The following is a 17174-nucleotide window of genomic DNA, read 5'->3' as shown; positions in this document are numbered from 1 at the left end:
ACATTTCTGAGAAAACCACATTGACACCTCTGTGCAGGTTTTAACCGAAGACAGAGGAAACAACCCAACACGGAGTTCACCCTTACCAGAAATGTGCTCTGCTGCACGATTTGACACAATTAGTGAGCAATGTAAGCTGACAGGATGAGACCGACGCCTGAGTTGAACACAAGAGCACACCAAGTTCAGGAGAGCAAGGGATCTGGTAAGCATGGCCACATTTTTGGCTTTTTAAACATTTAACTGCCATTTCCTAGACGTCTTTTACCTCCCACACCAGTGGAGTCTTGATGGTTGCGATAGCAGATGCATAAACGATGTCAGCCACAGGAAGCGAGGGTCGGCATGGGTGTCAAAGCAGGTGGTTCTGGGTGTTTTGGTGGTGGTGGGGTGAGAGTGGGGGGAGGGTAAATGAGCTAGATGTGGTTTTAAGACAACATAAATTGGTCCTGCTTAGAAAATGATCACAAGTTTGATATGAATGAGAAGCAACACTGAGATGTTACATCGGAGTAAAGACAGTCATGAAATGTTGTTTCACGTGTTGGTGTTTCCTTCACAGCAGCAACAATTACTGAATTTTCTTCCTGTTTTAGAAAAAGTATTTAGGTTTAAAAAAAAAAAAAAAAAAAAAAAAATATATATATATATATATATATATATATATATATATATATATATATACATATATATATATATATATATACATATATATATACATATATATATAATTTTTTTCAATCATTCAATACTGTTGTGTATGATATCTTTTTTTCTTTCTCACACAGCAAGATGAACGCATCAGAAAATGTATCCATGTATGCAGATGATTATGATTTCTGCAATTTGGATCCAGAGTTCCCTGATGGATCGGTTATCCTGGTTCTTCACTACGTGCTGTTTTGTTTCGGTCTATTGGGTAAGTGAAAAAAAAAAAGCGCCCACATTTCTAGTAATGCACCAATTCAAAAATGAAATCTTAATGGTACCTTAAGTTTAAAACATACTGTATTTATTGAGTGGGTCTTGGAATTTTACTGTATTTGGCTCTAATCTGTTTTTTCCTCCAGGCAACAGCATGGTTTTATGGGTTCTGCTGCAGCACATCAAGGTGAAAAGCATGACCGATGTGTGTCTTCTCAACCTGGCACTGTCTGATCTCTTACTGGCTGTTTCCCTGCCCTTCTGGGCCTACGGCTCCAAGAACCTTCCATCATGCAAACTGATAACAGGAATCTATCAGGTGAGACTTTTTATAGAACTAGTTTGTCTCGTCTTGTTGTTGGAGAGATGAATTAAAGCACATCTGCATCTGGTATCAGCTGTGCTGAATTTAATGTTACAACACAACCTGAGCTATGATCTTGTTTTTTGCAGAAATACCAGATTTTGGTTGGAATTACTTAATATTGACATGATGATTCATACTTTTGGTCAATTGTTTTGTCTCCACAACCACAGATAGAGCCGCCTGTAAACCACAGTGTGATTGTCGCTAAGCAAAACAATAAGCCATTGCATCATGGACATGTTTTAGTACTTTTTTATGCTGTTAGGCAAGGATGAAGAATTATCGGTGTCACTGACAGCATTCAAAACAGCTGCGAAGCGTCCTAGTGCAAAGAGTGTCCTGTCCAGTCAGTTTGCTCTGTCGGAACTAACAAAGACAAACAAAGGCGATGAAGAGTTTAGGTTTGAGCAATTCAAGCAATTCAACTCAGGAAGTAGATATACCACAAGGCCAGGTGTGTTTTCTGTGGTAACAGCTGCTTCGTAGCTAATATCAGCTGAGTTGAAATAAATAAATAAATAAAATAAACCAACGAGTTCAGCTTGTTTCATCTCACGCTGCTGCTCCCTCTGCTCCTCTGAACAGTTGGGTTTCTACAGTGGGACGCTGTTCGTGACCCTGATGAGTCTGGACCGCTACCTGGCCATCGTCCACGCCGTGACGGCCATGCGAACCCGGACACTTCGCTATGGAATCACGGCGAGCGTCATTATCTGGGGTGTTTCTGTCGTCATGGCGACTCCTCCTGTGATATTTGCCTCCCTGGAGGGAGATGAGGAGGACAGCGGGCTTCAGTGCCAGCCCAAGTACCCACCAGGGAGCGAGGAGGTTTGGAAGATGCAGAAAAACTTCAGTGAGAACACAACTGGACTTTTTCTGTGCCTCCCAGTCATGATATTCTGCTATATGAAGATCCTCGTGGTGCTGTCCAGGGCCAGGAACTCGAAAAAGAACAAAGCCATGAAACTGATATTCGCCATTGTGTGTGTATTCGTGGTGTGCTGGGTCCCCTACAACGTCCTTGTGCTCATCCAAACTTTGCAGCTGTTTGATATCATGAACACTTGTACGGCTTCAGCACCCATCAACACTGCCATGAGCTTCGCTGAAATCATTGCATTGTCTCACTGCTGCATTAATCCAGTGATCTACGCATTTGTGGGGGAGAAGTTCAGGAAGTCGTTGAGTGGTGTGATGGGGAGATACTTGTGCTTCAGATATCAAAGCACCAGCACTGTGAGAGAAACCACAGAGGGAGAGACCTCCAACACACCAGTGCGATCAGACTATTAAAAACATGTCACTATGTACTCCCGTTTGCAAAGATGTGTATGTATTATTAATGTACAGACTATAAGGATGAAGGACTTTGTGTGTGTGTGTGTGTGTGTGTGTGTGTGTGCGTGTGTGTGGTTCATACTTCCGCAAGCAAAAAAAAAAAAAAAGGTACTGACACAATTTGCAGAAATGAGAGAAAGTGGTTATGGCAAATTCTGAAAGTACATAAAGAAAAAAGCTTTTTGGAGTAATGTAAATACTGCTGTATTGATGATATGTGCATCTATAGTTTAAGGTTTTTGAATACAATTCAATAACTTGCTTCTTTTTAATCTGAATGACAAGAAAAGCTTTCGGTGTTTTGAAATTCCAGTTCCGATTACTGTGATGACATCAAAATAAATGTAACTTTATGTGAATATAATTTTTTATTATGTAATATAGCATTTTTGTCATTTTAGATCCTTCAACATGAAGCGTTACATCTGAAGGTGCAGCACGGAGGAGGAAGACACAAATAAAGATATTCATAAAATTAATAAATGGTGTGAAAAAATGAAGACTTGCAATCACAAGCAATAAATTACTGGATGTGATATTTTCCATTTGAAGGCTAATTGGACTTATTGTAGTTATGCTCTGTGATCCCTGGTTCATTCGGAGTCCTTACAGGCCACAGAAAGGCCTCTTGTGAGAGTCAGCAAAATGTTACAAATTGATGAATGTTCAAATAAAAGTCAGTTGGCCAGGTAATACTTATGGTTGAAATTAATGTGAATGTGTGTTATGAGGCAGCCGAGGCTCAGCTGACTGAATGAGACTTTTGGTATCATTCCTTCATGCAGCCACGCAGCGATTCGAAGACATTTCATGTGCAGAACTCTGCAAGCTTCCAGCTGTGTCTGCAGCTCGGTTCCATGTCGCTGTATGTGGCTCTGTCTTCGGAAGTGTGCTCTTCCACTTGAAATTCAGAAAGCACTGACAACAATTTTATAAACCACATGTGTCTTTTGACACAGACCACAAGCCCACCCTACACATGGGTTTGAGGTTGGGGTGCATTTCTGTGCAGCAGAACTTCTCGGTCCTGCAGTGCAAACCATTTCTCAGTTCTCGATTATTGCGTGTTGTCTCGCCTTCATGTGAATTTCGCTTTTGTCTTCACTGTGCGGCAATGAATGACTTTACTGGCAGCGCGGACAGGTAAAAGTTTATTTTTAAATTTTTCAATCAAATAGCATGTGAAGTTTTGCAAGCTTGATGAAGATCTTGAAAGGTTTGTCATTAATTTTGCTGCAGTGAAAAAGGTCAGAATCAAAATGTCAAGTAGGTCAGAGGACAATCAGTGGATCAGGATTGAGACAACCTTGAACTTATGGCAAATTATTTTATATTATTGCAATTTCAGATATGCTCCCCACAGTGGCTCCCACCTGGAACACTGACTGGAAATGTACTGTGGTATCCAGTTTCTTTAACTCTCAGAGTCATTCGCCAACATTATCCATGTCTTTCCATGGTTTTACACAAAGTTTCTGTAGATTCTTCTTAAAATTGAATCATTCTAAAACTATATCCAGGTACATTTTTCTCAGTTATGCAGTTAATTTTTGCATAATTCACAGTGGAACAGCATTTCTGCAAATGTCAAAACCATACAAGTTGACTTCAGTATTGCCAGTTCATATTGATGATTCCCTTCAGCAGCAGATGTTGTTTTTGGAAAAGAGATTGCTGGGGTTGGGTGTAATGTGACCGGTCTGCAGGGTTTACATAAAATAAATGTCAAATGAAGTGGATGAGGAGTGTGTTCAAGAATGTACTGGGTTTAGTGAAGAATTCTTTTCCTTCTCCTCCTCCCCTCAGTGTAGTTTTGTCCTGTTGTATTTGACCATGACAACACTCACTCCAACTGCCTCTACTTTTGGAGTAGGAGACGCTCAGAGGTAAGACTGCATGCGCAGCTCGCAAAATTTAGCTTCATTGGGACAGTTTCCTACATTTAAGTTCAGGGAATTGTTTAATTTGAGAGTTTTTTGGCCAAACCTTGTGTCGTGTCTTCACTCTCAGATAAGAATAAGCAGCTGGATGAATGTTTAAAGTGGGGATTCCAGTGTATTTTTCCCAGAAGGTTGAGTTATTTGTGATCTGGAAGCTTTGTTTCTAGTCGCAAAGAAACAAAAGGTCATTTGTTTGAGGATTTGTGTTGTATGGACTGGATGTGAAATATAAAGTATGCTCTGGGGAACAAATCTGACTAAAAATGATCCCATTTTGTCCCAAAAAAAACTCTCACTGGAATTTTTCCTACTGTTTTTGACTTTTCAACATGATATATAACGATAAGCAACTGTATGGGATAATGAAAAACCTACAAATAATGCAACTAATATGTGAGTTTTCCTTAAATGTGTTTGTAATATTTATTATGCTACATATTTAACAGAGATCAAAACTGAAATGAGTTTCATGCACAAAGAGGGGAAATAAGACAGAATAAGGCAGGATTTGCATTCCTGTTGCAAGTGTTGCCGTCATATTTTTGAATTGAATTGAACTGAACTGAATTGAATTGAATGTTTGGTAACACTTTACGTACATTCATAAAGCATTATAATGCCATTATAACATGTGTAGCTATAGTTATAAACATTCATAGATGATCACAATGCCAGGACCAAACCCTAACCCTAACCCTAACCCTAACCCTAACCTTAATCCTATGCTGTATACTGCTGTATAGTGAGTTATAAAGCATTGTGATCATGTATTAGTGTTTATAACTACTTATAATGTGTTATAAAGAGGGGCTTCAAGTAAAGTGTTACCGAATGTTTTATTGTCATCATACTGAGAATGACGAAATTAAGAGCAACTACCATGTCAATGTGCGTACAAGGCATTGATAAATAGTGAGTGCGATTTAAAAATAAACAGTAACACAATAACACAACACACAGTGAATAAAAACAATATTTCAGTTTAATAAAGGTAATACAACACTGTTTTTTAGCCTGTTCGTCCTGCTCATATGGGACCTGAATCTCTTCCCTGATGGTAGCAGGTTGAAGAGGTGCTGAGCAGGGTGGGATCTGTCAGCTCTCACTTTTTTACTTTTTTGCTCTGCTGAGGCAGCGTGAGCTGGCAACGTTTTCAACAGGGGGCAGAGGGCTTCCTATGATTTATATATCCATCCATCCATTTTCTACCGCTTATCAAGGACCGGGTCGCAGGGGTAGCAGTCTCAGCAGGGATGCCCAGACTTCCCTGTCCCCAGACACTTCCTCTAGCTCTTCTGGGAGGATCCCAAGGCGTTCCCGGGCCAGCTGCGAGACATAGTCTTTCCAGCGTGTCCTGGATCTTCCCTGGGGTCTCCTCCTGGTGGGACATGCCCGTAACACCTCCCCAGGGAGGCGTCGAGGAGGCATCCTAAAGAGGTGCCCGAGCCACCTCAGCTGGCTCCTCTCGATGTGGAGGAGTAGCGGCTCTACTCCGAGCTCCTCCCTGGTGACTGAGCTCCTCACCCTATCTCTAAGGGAGCGCCCAGCCACCCTACGGAGGAAGCTCATTTCAGCCGCTTGTATCCGGGATCTTGTCCTTTCGGTCATGACCCAAAGTTCATGACCATAGGTGAGGGTGGGAACGTAGATTGACCGGTGAATCGAGAGCTTTGCCTTTTGCCTCAGCTCCTTCTTCACCACAACGGACCGATACAACGACCGCATCACTGCAGTCGCTGCACCGATCCGCCTGTCAATCTCACGCTCCATCCGTCCCCCACTCGTGAACAAGACCCCAAGATACTTTAACTCCTCCGCTTGGGCCAGCGGAGAGGGCAAGCCACCTTGTTCCGGTTGAGGACCATGGCCTTGGATTTGGAGGTGCTGATCCTCATCCCTGACGCTTCACAGTCGGCTGCGAACCGCCCCAGTACATGCTGTAGGTCCGGGTTCGACGGAGCCAACAGGACAACATCATCTGCAAAAAGCAGAGATGAAATCCTGTGGTCCCCGAACCAGACCCCTCCGGCCCCTGGCTGCACCTAGAAATTCTGTCCATAAAGTTTATGAACAGAATCGGTGAAAGAGGGCAGCCCTGACGGAGTCCAACATGCACCGGGAACAGGTCCGACTTACTGCCGGCAATGCAGACCAGAGTCCTACTCCAGTCATACAAAGACCGGACGGCCCTTAACAAGGGGCCCCGGACGCCGTATTCCCGGAGCACCCCCCACAAGACACCATGAGGGACGCGGTCGAACGCCTTCTCCAAATCCACAAAGCACATGTGGACTGATTGGGCAAACTCCCACGAACCCTCGAGCACCCTATGGAGGGTATAGAGCTGGTCCACTGTTCCACGACCGGGACGAAAACCGCATTGTTCCCCCTGAATCTGAGGTTCGCCGGTCGGATCCTCCTTTCCAGTACCCTGGCATAGACTTTCCTGGGGAGGCTCAGGAGTGTGATCCTCCTATAGTTGGAGCACACCCTCCGGTTTAAAAACCACCGGTTTAAAAACCACCACCCCGGTCTGCTAATTCAGAGGCACTGTCCCCGACCGCCACGAGGTGTTGCAGAGACGTGTCAACCAAGACAGTCCCTGCACATCCAGAGACTTAACTCTGATTTATATATATTGTGATCTATATGTATTATAATATATATATCCTTATCATTATAATAATAATAATTAGTGTGTTCTCTATGGATTTTTCACCATTTTTTTGGTATTTTAATTGAGCTATTGTTTTTCCCTTGCCCTTAATGTAATTCATGTCTTGTTTTTAATCGCTTACTGTCTACTGATGACTTGCCCGTGTTTCTTCCTAGCTTTGTGCCGCTGCTCTCCTTCAGCACCACTCCTGATTACGGCTACGACGATGATGAACTTGATGCCTATGGGAGTTGTCAATATGAGCGACACGGGGCTACTTTTCTTCCCGTCCTCTATGCCATTTTCTTCGTCTTTGGACTCGTGGGTAACTCAGTGGCCATCTGGATCTTAACGTGCGGGGTACGACTCCGCAGCATGACTGACGTGTGCCTCCTGAACTTGGCCCTCGCCGACCTGCTGCTGGTCTGCACCTTTCCCTTCCTCGCTCACCAAGCCCGGGACCAGTGGGTCTTTGGGGACGGGATGTGTAAGGTGGTCCTGGGGGTTTATTACATTGTCTTTTACTGTGGAATCTTCTTCATTTGCCTCATGAGTCTTGACCGTTATTTGGCCATCGTGCATGCTGTCTATGCGATGAGAGCACGGACGCGAATCTTTGGACTGATTGCAGCTGTGGTCATATGGGTGGCTGGTTTTATCGTCTCAGTCTCTGAATTGATCTTTCTCAAACAGCAGTCTGTTACGAATTCAGATGGTAATTTGTCTACGTTCTGCTTCCCTGATTATCCCAAACCCACATATGATTCTTCCAACACCCATTTCTGGAAAATCTTCAACCTTTTAAAAATGAATGTTTTGGGTCTGTTAATTCCAATTTTCATTCTGTGTTTCTGCTATTCCCAGATTATCTTTAAACTTCTGTCCATTAGATCCACCAAAAAACAGGCCATCCGCCTCATTCTGTTCGTGGTAGCCGCTTTCTTTTACTGCTGGGTCCCCTACAACATCGCTTCCTTCGTCAAAGCGATGGAGCTCCTGTACAACAACACAAACTGCGAGAGCAGCAAGAGACTCACGCTGGCCCTGCAAGTCACCGAGGCCAATTCCTACTTCCACAGCTGCCTGAACCCTTTCCTGTACGTGTTTGTCGGGGAGAAATTCAGAATGCACCTTCTGAGACTGATCAACAGGGCTCCGTGCAGACTGTGCCAGGTGATCAAGGTCTTCCTACCGCAGGACAGAGTCTCTGGATCGGTCTACTCCCAAACCACCAGCCTGGACGAGAGGAGGACAGCTGTGTAGACCGGGGTCATGGATATGGTTCTGCTTATGTGTTCTTCCCTCGTATCTCTGCCGTCAACTCCAAAATGAGCACCTGAAAATGGACGGATTATCACTTTTTATTAAAATGTGAACTGTTTAAGACATTGGAATTTAAATAGATAAGCGAAAGTAGTTTAATAGCCACATTTGCTTTGCTAGGTAAAATTTACCCTTTTGGCTTGGTTCTATTGACTACATAAGAAAGTATAACAGGGAAGGAAAACAGATGGTTGTTGTAGCTGTGGTGATGAGGCAGAAATTATTTTAATCTAAAAGTGAACCATGAACATCTGACCAAAGGTTAGTGTGCATCTTCTGTGTCAACCGCAGCAGCTGTCAGCAGCCTTATTGGACCATCAGCTGTAGTAAAGAGCAGCACCAGCGTGAAGGAGTGAATCAAACATCCATGTTTTAAAGTTCAAGTGAAAGAGTCTTTATGGTGCACTGATCCAAATCCGAACTGTGGCTCACCTTTTGTGTCTCTTTTCGGCACAGGCCTTCTACCTGCTCGCTCTGTGTGACTTGACTTGGCTTGAGAGACTAAAGGTAGATTCGTTTTTTGTTAAAGTGAAAAGTTGAGTTGAGTTTTTTCTGTTTTGTTTTTCTGCAGGATGTCTTGTTGCAATGAGAGAAAAAAAAAATCTATTTGTACTTGAAAAGGCAGCAGTGTCCCTTTTTCCACTCGTGTGTTTATATGTTACAGAGCAATAGCGCCTTATGTTTGTAACACCATCCTGCGTTAGTTTTGTGGGTTTCAGTGCACGTTATGCTGAAGAGTTTCACGCGAGCTCAACAAAGAGACGTAAACCACATTCTCTAAGAGGAAGTCTGTAAACCAAGCTGCCGTGTTCTTGACAGCGTCTGTGCACATAAGAGCATGTAAAGTCACCCGCTTCAGTTCTTACTCTGTACAGAGGCAACAGTATGTAGAAAAAAAAAACAAGGTGCAAGTTTGATCAATGGTTATGGTTTATATAAGAAATGCTTGCATACAGTATATTTACAATCTGATGGCATTTTTTTTATTATCTATACATTTATGAACCTTAAGAGACATTTACTCGTCCACCCAACCACTGAACTCAGTTCCTCTGTTGTTGTGAAGAGTTATCCTCATGGTTTCTTCATTAACTGCACAAAGTTTGTTTTTCTTATAATGAAAATATTTCCCCTGACTTCAGCTATTTTATTTTTGGTGTCCAGGGAGTTTTGTCCCTTTATAAAGACTCTCAGTGAAATTTTAACTTTGCAGAAGTGACATAAAACTGAGCAAAATTGCACACATTTTAAAATTTATGGCAATAGCATTATCCAAAAGGACTCAGTTCCCTTTTACAGATTGCCTATGGACTATTGAGTACCACTGTCCTACAATACAATAATAAAGCTCAGCATTAGACATGTGCACTAATTGGGAATAAAAGATACTTCTTCACTTTGTTTATTCTATTGCAACATGTACTTGGAAATAACTTGATAAATAACTGTCTTAGAAATTAGTGCAACTGCCATTTTTCTCTATTTGAAAATATCCAGCAGTGTATCATGGATAGTTTTCTGTTGTTGTTCTGAAGATGACTCATGCTGCAGTAATTTTCCGGGCCAGAGAGTAGTTCCTTCTCTTTCCGTGCTGTGCTTACGGTGCAACACTTCAGATCAACGTCTTACCCTTCTTTTCCTGTTTGTCACACCCAGCTGAAGGCACAGAGTTGTCAAGATATTGACGTATGGCATCACTTGAAAAAGTTTTAGCTGTGCAAGCAATTTTTGAACCACTTAGCTTTCCAACAATATGGAGAATTATTACCAAGAAGTGGTTGTTCTGTAATGATTTTATGACTGTACATAGTTCCAAGACATAACTTTTCAATAAGGGCTGCACTTTCTGATGAAAACAATGCTATTCATATGTTTTATCACCTTTCTTAATAAAATGATTTAATAAATATCTTGTATTTTCCTCACCAGTACTTTTGTATTATTCACCTTTCCCTTGGAGCCTCATTTTGCCTCTAAAAAAATAAATAAATAAGAGACGGATCCCCCTCTGAAGGGGAATTATGATAACATTTCAGTGACTCCAAGCTTGTAACCACTCCCACCTGTGAAACTGCCACCAGAGAGTTCAGACTGCAGTAAACACAACTAAAGCCCTCAACTGGCAGGATGCCTGTTATTGCCTAATGGATGCATTAACATCAATATCATCTTATCAGAAAATCTATATGAGGTCATTCAACCAAAAATTGGTAACTAGTTATTGGTAAACAGGAAATTCATTTAAAACTGTTAACTTAGATCCCTTTTTTCAGCTTGTGCCAGATTTTGTACAACAATCATTTAAATAACTATCAGGATTCAATATACTGGAGAGAGCAGCTGTTGAGATGATCACTCTTCTTATTAATCAAAAGGTAAATGAAATTGAAATTCACTTATGTGGTGCTTTTCAATCACTTCAGCAGTTCCCAAAATATTTACAGTATTGATCATATTCACACATCAGTGGAGGCGGCTGCCATGCTAGTCACTCTATCCATCCACTGGGAGCAGATCAGGGTTCAGTGTCTTGCTCAAGGACACTTTGGTTTGTTGACAGGGGAGATGGGACATTAAACCTGCAACATTCAACCAGTGTACCAACCAAACAACCTCAGGGAAACACAGAGAAGCAACTGAATCCCGGAGAAAGCACAGAATTACCAAGAACAAGGATGAAACATCCCAGACGGCCAGGCAACAAGACACACAACTAAATCCCAACCGGTGCAGCCACCAGGTGCAGATGATCACACACTTGCACACACACAGGTGAAAAACATTAGGTAAGGGCAGCAATCAGACACCAGACGAAGTGAAGGAGCCTGAAACAAGACTTCAAACTAAAACAGGAAACAGACATGAGACAAAATGTGCACTGTGACAATGATAAACAGCTGGCTGTTGTGTTTTTACATGAGGAAGCATAACAGTCAAAAATAAAAATACAACTCTTCAGTGTCATCTAGTGGTGTAGTACAGTCCGCTTTGTTTCTTTCACCAACTCTGATGGGTAATGCATGGTAATGTTGGTGTATGGCAGACAGCTGTTTTCTCAAAGCATTAGGGTTCTCATGTTTTTTTTCTTTTAATACCACTAAAATACCACTATATGGCTGTTGAGATCCACAGGCAATCAAAGGCTTCTGGTACTTGGCTTTTGTTTAAAATCTGGAAAGTAACTTAACGAAATAGAAACATATGATCCATATAAGATGGCATTGTTTCATCCTCCACCGATTTCTTTTCATTTCTTAAGAATTAAAAGGGAATATTACACTTAACAATATTACATGACTCCTAGATTATTCCTCCCCTGAAGCTCTCTAGTACCACGATATGAGAAACAGGTGTTAGAAACCACTCATCTCTGTGAACTTCAGATCCTCGTCATTTTCTCTGCAGTAAGGGTGACCTTCTAGGTATCCTTCAAGGAAAATCCCTTTCTGTTAGACCTTTAAATCATTTATACTGCACACTCAGACAGAAATCTCTTATGACTGAAGATGTGGGTGGAAGATGCCCAGAAGCTACAGTCAGCAACATGATACAGAAAAAACAACGAAACAGAGTTGGGAAACTACCAAATTAAATCTGGAGGCAGGTATCAGGTTCATCAAGTGACAGCTTCATTATTTAATCCATTTCTTGGTTATATACTGCGCATAAAGATGAAGGAAGTAAACTCAAGGTTGCCACACAGACAGCTCTCAGTGTTTGTGGTTCAGCTCAATGTCTTTTGTAAACATCCAAAAAAAGACAAACTCTAACTCCGCTGGGCAACACCTTCACACTTCACTGCTCTTGCATGAGATTCTGGTCCTGCGAAGATTTGCAAACACAGTAGAGATTTGTCTGCAACAGCTCTATGTTAAATCTCCCCACAACTGCCTATACATGGAAAAACGTGAGGGATTTCACACCTGGTGAGAAGACTGTGAAGATACTGAGCTGTTTCACACAGGAAGGGCTCGTGCACACATAAAGTGTTTTACACATACTGTGTCTGTTTAGATGAAGATGAAAACTGTTAATTTGTTTAATTACTAAACCATTAGGTGGCTGTTGCAAAACAACACAAAATTCTGATTCTCCAGCGGAAGGAAAACGTACAGTAATCATGGAAGCCCCTCTGTTGCTTAAAACGTGTGACTATTATTGAAAAAGTCTTCAGTGGGTGGGGGACGTCACATGCAGCATCTGCAGGAGACGCTGATAAGATCAGTAACACCTTCTCTGCTGCTTAGATATTTATCACATGCCGATGTTATTCACATCAAGTCAGTGTCTACACGTGTTTTTCTTTTTTTTACTCATTTGGTCTGTATTGTTAAATAGGATTTTTTGTACTTCATTTCAGTTTTCAGAATTATTTTATTCACCTTCATGTTCAGATTTAAATCGCTCGCGTGAAGCTCTTCTGACTCTTGATGAGTTTCAGTTTGAATTAGTAAAGTTACCTTCTGTAAAAATTTTATGTGATTTAATCTTTTTCATTTTGATCGAGGGTTTTTCCCTCATGTCTTGCACCTTCTTGCCTTTTTCGTATCTTTTATGGGAAATAATCAGAATTTCAAGACAATCTGCGCTGACATATGTGGGTGTGTGTGGCGCTACTGAATTTACACACAAAGCTTCAACAACCCCGGCTGTTCCTTGTACGTTTAATGGCAAAATAACAGAGGACAAAATTAATTATTTACAACACATAGTTAACATGTAAACACAATCTTCTGTACAAAGAAATATACATGCAAAAATAAAAATAAGTCATAATAAGACATTCAAGATGACATTGCTGCAGTCTCATCCTGGGTGTATTTAAAATATGCGAGCGATGAGGTTTACATCCCGGGTGTGGGCGCAGCGCCCCACCCTCTCTGTACATCTTTACATCAGGAGAAAGCTGGATTTCCCAAAAGGCATTTCTTCACTTCCATCATGTGAGCGGGCTGTAAGGGAATCTGATGAGGAGATTGAACAGCACGGTTTTTTGGGAAACCCACATCAACACTAATAAATAAAATGTGACACGAAATGAGACGTACACACACGCACGCAAACGCACACACACACACACACCCACACACACACACACACATACAGTACAGACAAGTCATCGACAGCTTCTTTGACAGTAAATCAGATCATCTGACGGAAACAAGAACATCCTTCGAATGAAATTGGAAACAATGCACGGCTTTAGCTTCACCCACCCGGCGAGGTCGACTCCCTTAACTGGCACTTTAAAGAAAAGCTTTCAACAAACGTCTTCACCTAAAAGACTCACGGAAACGAAAACAGGCAGGGAGCTCTTCCACAGCTCTTAATGCTGATGTGTGTGTGTGTTCATCGAGGAGATGTGTCTGAAAACCTCTCCGGAAAGGTGCAACGCGTTCTCAAAGAGCAGTTTCTTCCAGAGCTATTGCTTGTTGAAGATGCCAACCAATTCTGTGTTTACCATGTCAAAACTAAAAAAGTAATAAAAATCAAGCGACGTACGTCAGTATCTACCTACAAAAAGCCAAACAAACACACAGCAAAAACCACTTTGTGCACAGCTTGACAAAAAACAACAAGAAAAAAAAAAGACAAGTGAAATATCTTTTTTTTTTTGAGCAATAAATCACCAAACAGTTTTTCATTACAAGAATAAATAAAGCCACACTGGATCTTTGTAAACACTTCCTATGTCTGGGATCAGTGTAGCGTGTTATAACTTAACATGACAAATCATTTTAAAAAAAAATAAAAAAAAATACACACATAGCAGGAAAAGAAAGCAGAGCCAACTTTGGTATTGTTACAAGAAAAAAAAAAATATGACAAGGACAAAATGAAAACATAAGTGCCTATACTTTATAGATACACACTTTTATACATTATTTCGGAAAAACCCTCGTCTGTCTCGGGGTTTTAACGCGGATATTAATACTGAACTTAATACATAAGATTTAACACAATACGGACATCTATTGCAGTACCAGGTACGTACATGCCTTTTTAAGAATACGGCTACAACACAAGTTCATAAATAGTTGCATAAATGTTAAAGCTGCAACATTGCACATGAGAACTGATGCAAATTACAAGTGCATTTCTAGTAGCGGTTTGTTCATAGTGAAGCCCCTCGGGGCCTGCAGGGGTGGAAGTGGGGCGGGGGGCGGGGGGCGTTAGGGTTGGCTCACTTTGACCGCGTGGACTCACTAATATTCAGCAAAAATGAAACAGCTTTAGTTCGTTTGAGATAAAGTCTTTAAAAAGGAGAATGAAAAGCAGGAGAAAAAAAAAAATATTTACAAATAAGGCGGATGCAGGTAGAGATCTGAGAAGTTCTGCCGAATATGCTTTCTGCCCGAAGGCTTGTTCAAGTTTGTTTGGACTCAAACTGAAACGATGTGACCTTTCCAAAAATGAAGTGGGTGAATAAAAATACACAAACTATTGCACTGAGTGTCGCTTTGATGTACTGTATGTGCAGAAAACATGGTTTTGGAGGTTTTCGTCCCACAGAAAGAGCACCCTGCTGATGGGCGCCGCTTTCCCCGACACATCTCGTCTCTCTGTGAAGCCGTTCTACTTCTACTAGCTACCCTTTGTTCCCCAAAAGGTTTGAATAAAGACAATTCTCTGTTTCCTCACTGTACATGGTTTCATTTACAAAAAGTAATCTCTTGTTACAAAAAAAAAAGACAAAAATCATTTTCTTGTGTTCAACCGAAAGCAGCCCGAAATATTCCTATTTTACAGTTTTTTTTTTTCTTCTTTTTCTAATTTCTTTGTTTAACACTGTCCGAAACGCAAGACTTGCTCACGCTGGCTCGTTGAGAAAGCTTGGTTTTCTCCCTGCTGAGTCAAGGTTTGGAATCTGAAACAGATTCCTGCTGTTCATTTGTTGTGCAGGCATAATGGTAATATGCCGGGGTTGGGGGGGGGTAGGGGGGGGTGGGGTGGGGGGGTGTCTCAAAAGGTCTGTCAGCAGCAGCAGCAGGACTTCTGTGGCTTTAGTGAAGGAGGAGGGGATCATAGCGGGCACGAGGCTGGTGACGGAGGACCTCAGATGTGGTTGTAGAGGCGGCTGTGGAGGAAGGCCTTCACGGTGCCCACCGGCCGGACGTCGTTCTGGTGCTTGCGTCTCTCTATGAAGGAGATGAGCCTGGACGTGTCCAGGTGAGTGCTGCAGGGACTCTGCGGCTGCGCGCGATTCACGGCGCCGTGCTGCTCCTCGAAAGCCCTCCTGGGCTGGAGCCAGGCCTCCTGCAGGCAGGACTCCGCGGGGGGGCGCTGCTCCGGATCGCCCTGCAGCAGCAGGCGGACGAAGTCCCTGGCGGCCGAGCTCACGCCCTGGAAGTAGTCGTCCGGGAAGCTGAAGTCCAGGCGGCAAATGTTCAGACACGTCTCCTCCAGACTCTCGTCCAGGAAGGGAGAGGCTCCACTCAGGACGACGTAGGTCACCACTCCTGTCAATCATCAGGAGCAGGAACAGGACAGTCAGTCGGTTAGGTTTTGGCGATAGATGGGGCACAGATGGTCGTTTTATGATCTATACTCAGCCTCTCAGTGAAGACAAATGTCAAACACTGCAGCTTTAATGTTCTGTAAAGTATGAATACCAAATACACATAAGGGATGTACAACAATAAACACTTCTCTCACACACCTAGGCTCCAGAGGTCAGACATGACTGAAGCAGGATGACCCAGAACGAGCTCAGGAGCGGAGAACTCTGGACTCCCCACGAGAGGATGGACGTACGAGGAGGGAGGATTCAGCTGGACAGCGTCGCCAAAATCCGTCAGCTTGATTACCGGCTGTGAAGATGCATGTTCCACCACGATGTTCTCAGGCTGGAAAAGACAAGGACAATGCAAAACTGACGACTAATTCAAATATCAAGACTGTAGGGTGAAAGAACATGAGGGATGCCCGCTTACTTTGATATCCAGGTGTGCTATCCTCCAGCTGTGCAGGTAATGGAGAGCTTCAAGGATATCTCTGAGGTATAAAGCCACCTTCTCCTCCGTTAGGTTGCCCCAGCTCACTATATAATCCAGGAAGCGTCCCTGGTCGGCCCTGATAACACAAACACCAAGGATCAGCAGGACGTAGGCGACTTGAAAACTGAGGAACTCCATGACAGCCAGTGTCTACGTACATCTCCAGGACGAGGACGTAGCTGTTGGCCGTCTCATACGTGTCCAGCAGCTTGACCAGGTTGTAGTGCTCCACTATCTGGAGGATTCTGATCTCCTGAAGCACCTGTTCCCGACGCAGCAGCTTCTTGTTGACGTGTTTTGCGGCGACCGTGCGTTTACTTCCTCTCTGGTCACAGCGCTTCGTCACTGAGAACCGGCCTCTGGGGAGCAGAAACAAGGCAAAACACAGCACCTTCAGGGTCTGGCCATTATGTAGATTCTTAGTTCAGATTCACCTGACAAAATTACCAACTGCATTTTTAAACCAACTTTATCTCTTTTCACTTCACTGGAAAATATTTACCTTCCTAGTTCAGTGATCTCTGTGTAGTGGGACTCAAAGTTGTGTTTCCAGAGGAACTCACTGCCATCATCAGGGGGTCCTGAGAATACACAAGGTTTCACCTTCTGTCAAAGACTCTAACCATAAT

General features: G+C 42.6%; 3 protein-coding genes across 8 annotated transcripts in view; 2 read left to right on the top strand and 1 right to left on the bottom strand.

Annotated features, from left to right (window-relative positions):
* Positions 1 to 35: 35 nt before the first annotated feature.
* Positions 36 to 2775, top strand: LOC115396715 (C-C chemokine receptor type 2). Its single transcript, XM_030102707.1, has 4 exons — positions 36 to 205; positions 789 to 919; positions 1071 to 1243; positions 1877 to 2775. Exons 2-4 carry the CDS (start codon positions 793 to 795, stop codon positions 2582 to 2584), a joined length of 1008 nt encoding a protein of 335 aa, XP_029958567.1. The 5' UTR covers positions 36 to 205; positions 789 to 792; the 3' UTR covers positions 2585 to 2775.
* Positions 2776 to 3525: 750 nt separating this feature from the next.
* LOC115397376 (C-C chemokine receptor type 5-like) lies at positions 3526 to 9522 on the top strand. Of its 3 annotated transcripts, none has more exons than XM_030103643.1 (3): positions 3526 to 3772; positions 4441 to 4515; positions 7402 to 9522. In XM_030103643.1, the coding sequence occupies exons 1-3, from the start codon at positions 3609 to 3611 to the stop codon at positions 8486 to 8488; spliced, it is 1326 nt and encodes a 441-aa protein (XP_029959503.1). In that variant the 5' UTR covers positions 3526 to 3608; the 3' UTR covers positions 8489 to 9522. The 3 variants fall into 3 exon arrangements, with proteins under 3 accessions (XP_029959503.1, XP_029959504.1, XP_029959505.1); XM_030103645.1 differs by having other exon boundaries at positions 3529 to 3772; positions 4436 to 4515; XM_030103644.1 differs by lacking the exon at positions 4441 to 4515 and having other exon boundaries at positions 3528 to 3772.
* Positions 9523 to 13200: 3678 nt separating this feature from the next.
* triob (trio Rho guanine nucleotide exchange factor b) overlaps positions 13201 to 17174 on the bottom strand; it is an 89719-nt gene continuing 85745 nt past the window's right edge. For all 4 annotated transcript variants that reach the window (XM_030103243.1, XM_030103244.1, XM_030103245.1 and 1 more), the window contains 5 exons: positions 17048 to 17126; positions 16704 to 16904; positions 16483 to 16621; positions 16209 to 16395; positions 13201 to 16008 (listed from right to left, as the gene is read on the bottom strand). In XM_030103243.1, the coding sequence (XP_029959103.1) occupies positions 15605 to 16008; positions 16209 to 16395; positions 16483 to 16621; positions 16704 to 16904; positions 17048 to 17126 (1010 nt within the window). In that variant the 3' untranslated portion in view covers positions 13201 to 15604. The remainder of the gene's footprint in view (positions 16009 to 16208; positions 16396 to 16482; positions 16622 to 16703; positions 16905 to 17047; positions 17127 to 17174) is intronic.

This window comes from Salarias fasciatus, chromosome 11, assembly GCF_902148845.1.
Source record: "Salarias fasciatus chromosome 11, fSalaFa1.1, whole genome shotgun sequence".
In the NCBI taxonomy this organism is placed as follows: Eukaryota; Metazoa; Chordata; class Actinopteri; order Blenniiformes; family Blenniidae; genus Salarias; species Salarias fasciatus.
The sequence above is the reverse complement of the archived record's forward strand: the minus strand, read 5'-3'. Positions and strand labels throughout refer to the sequence as shown.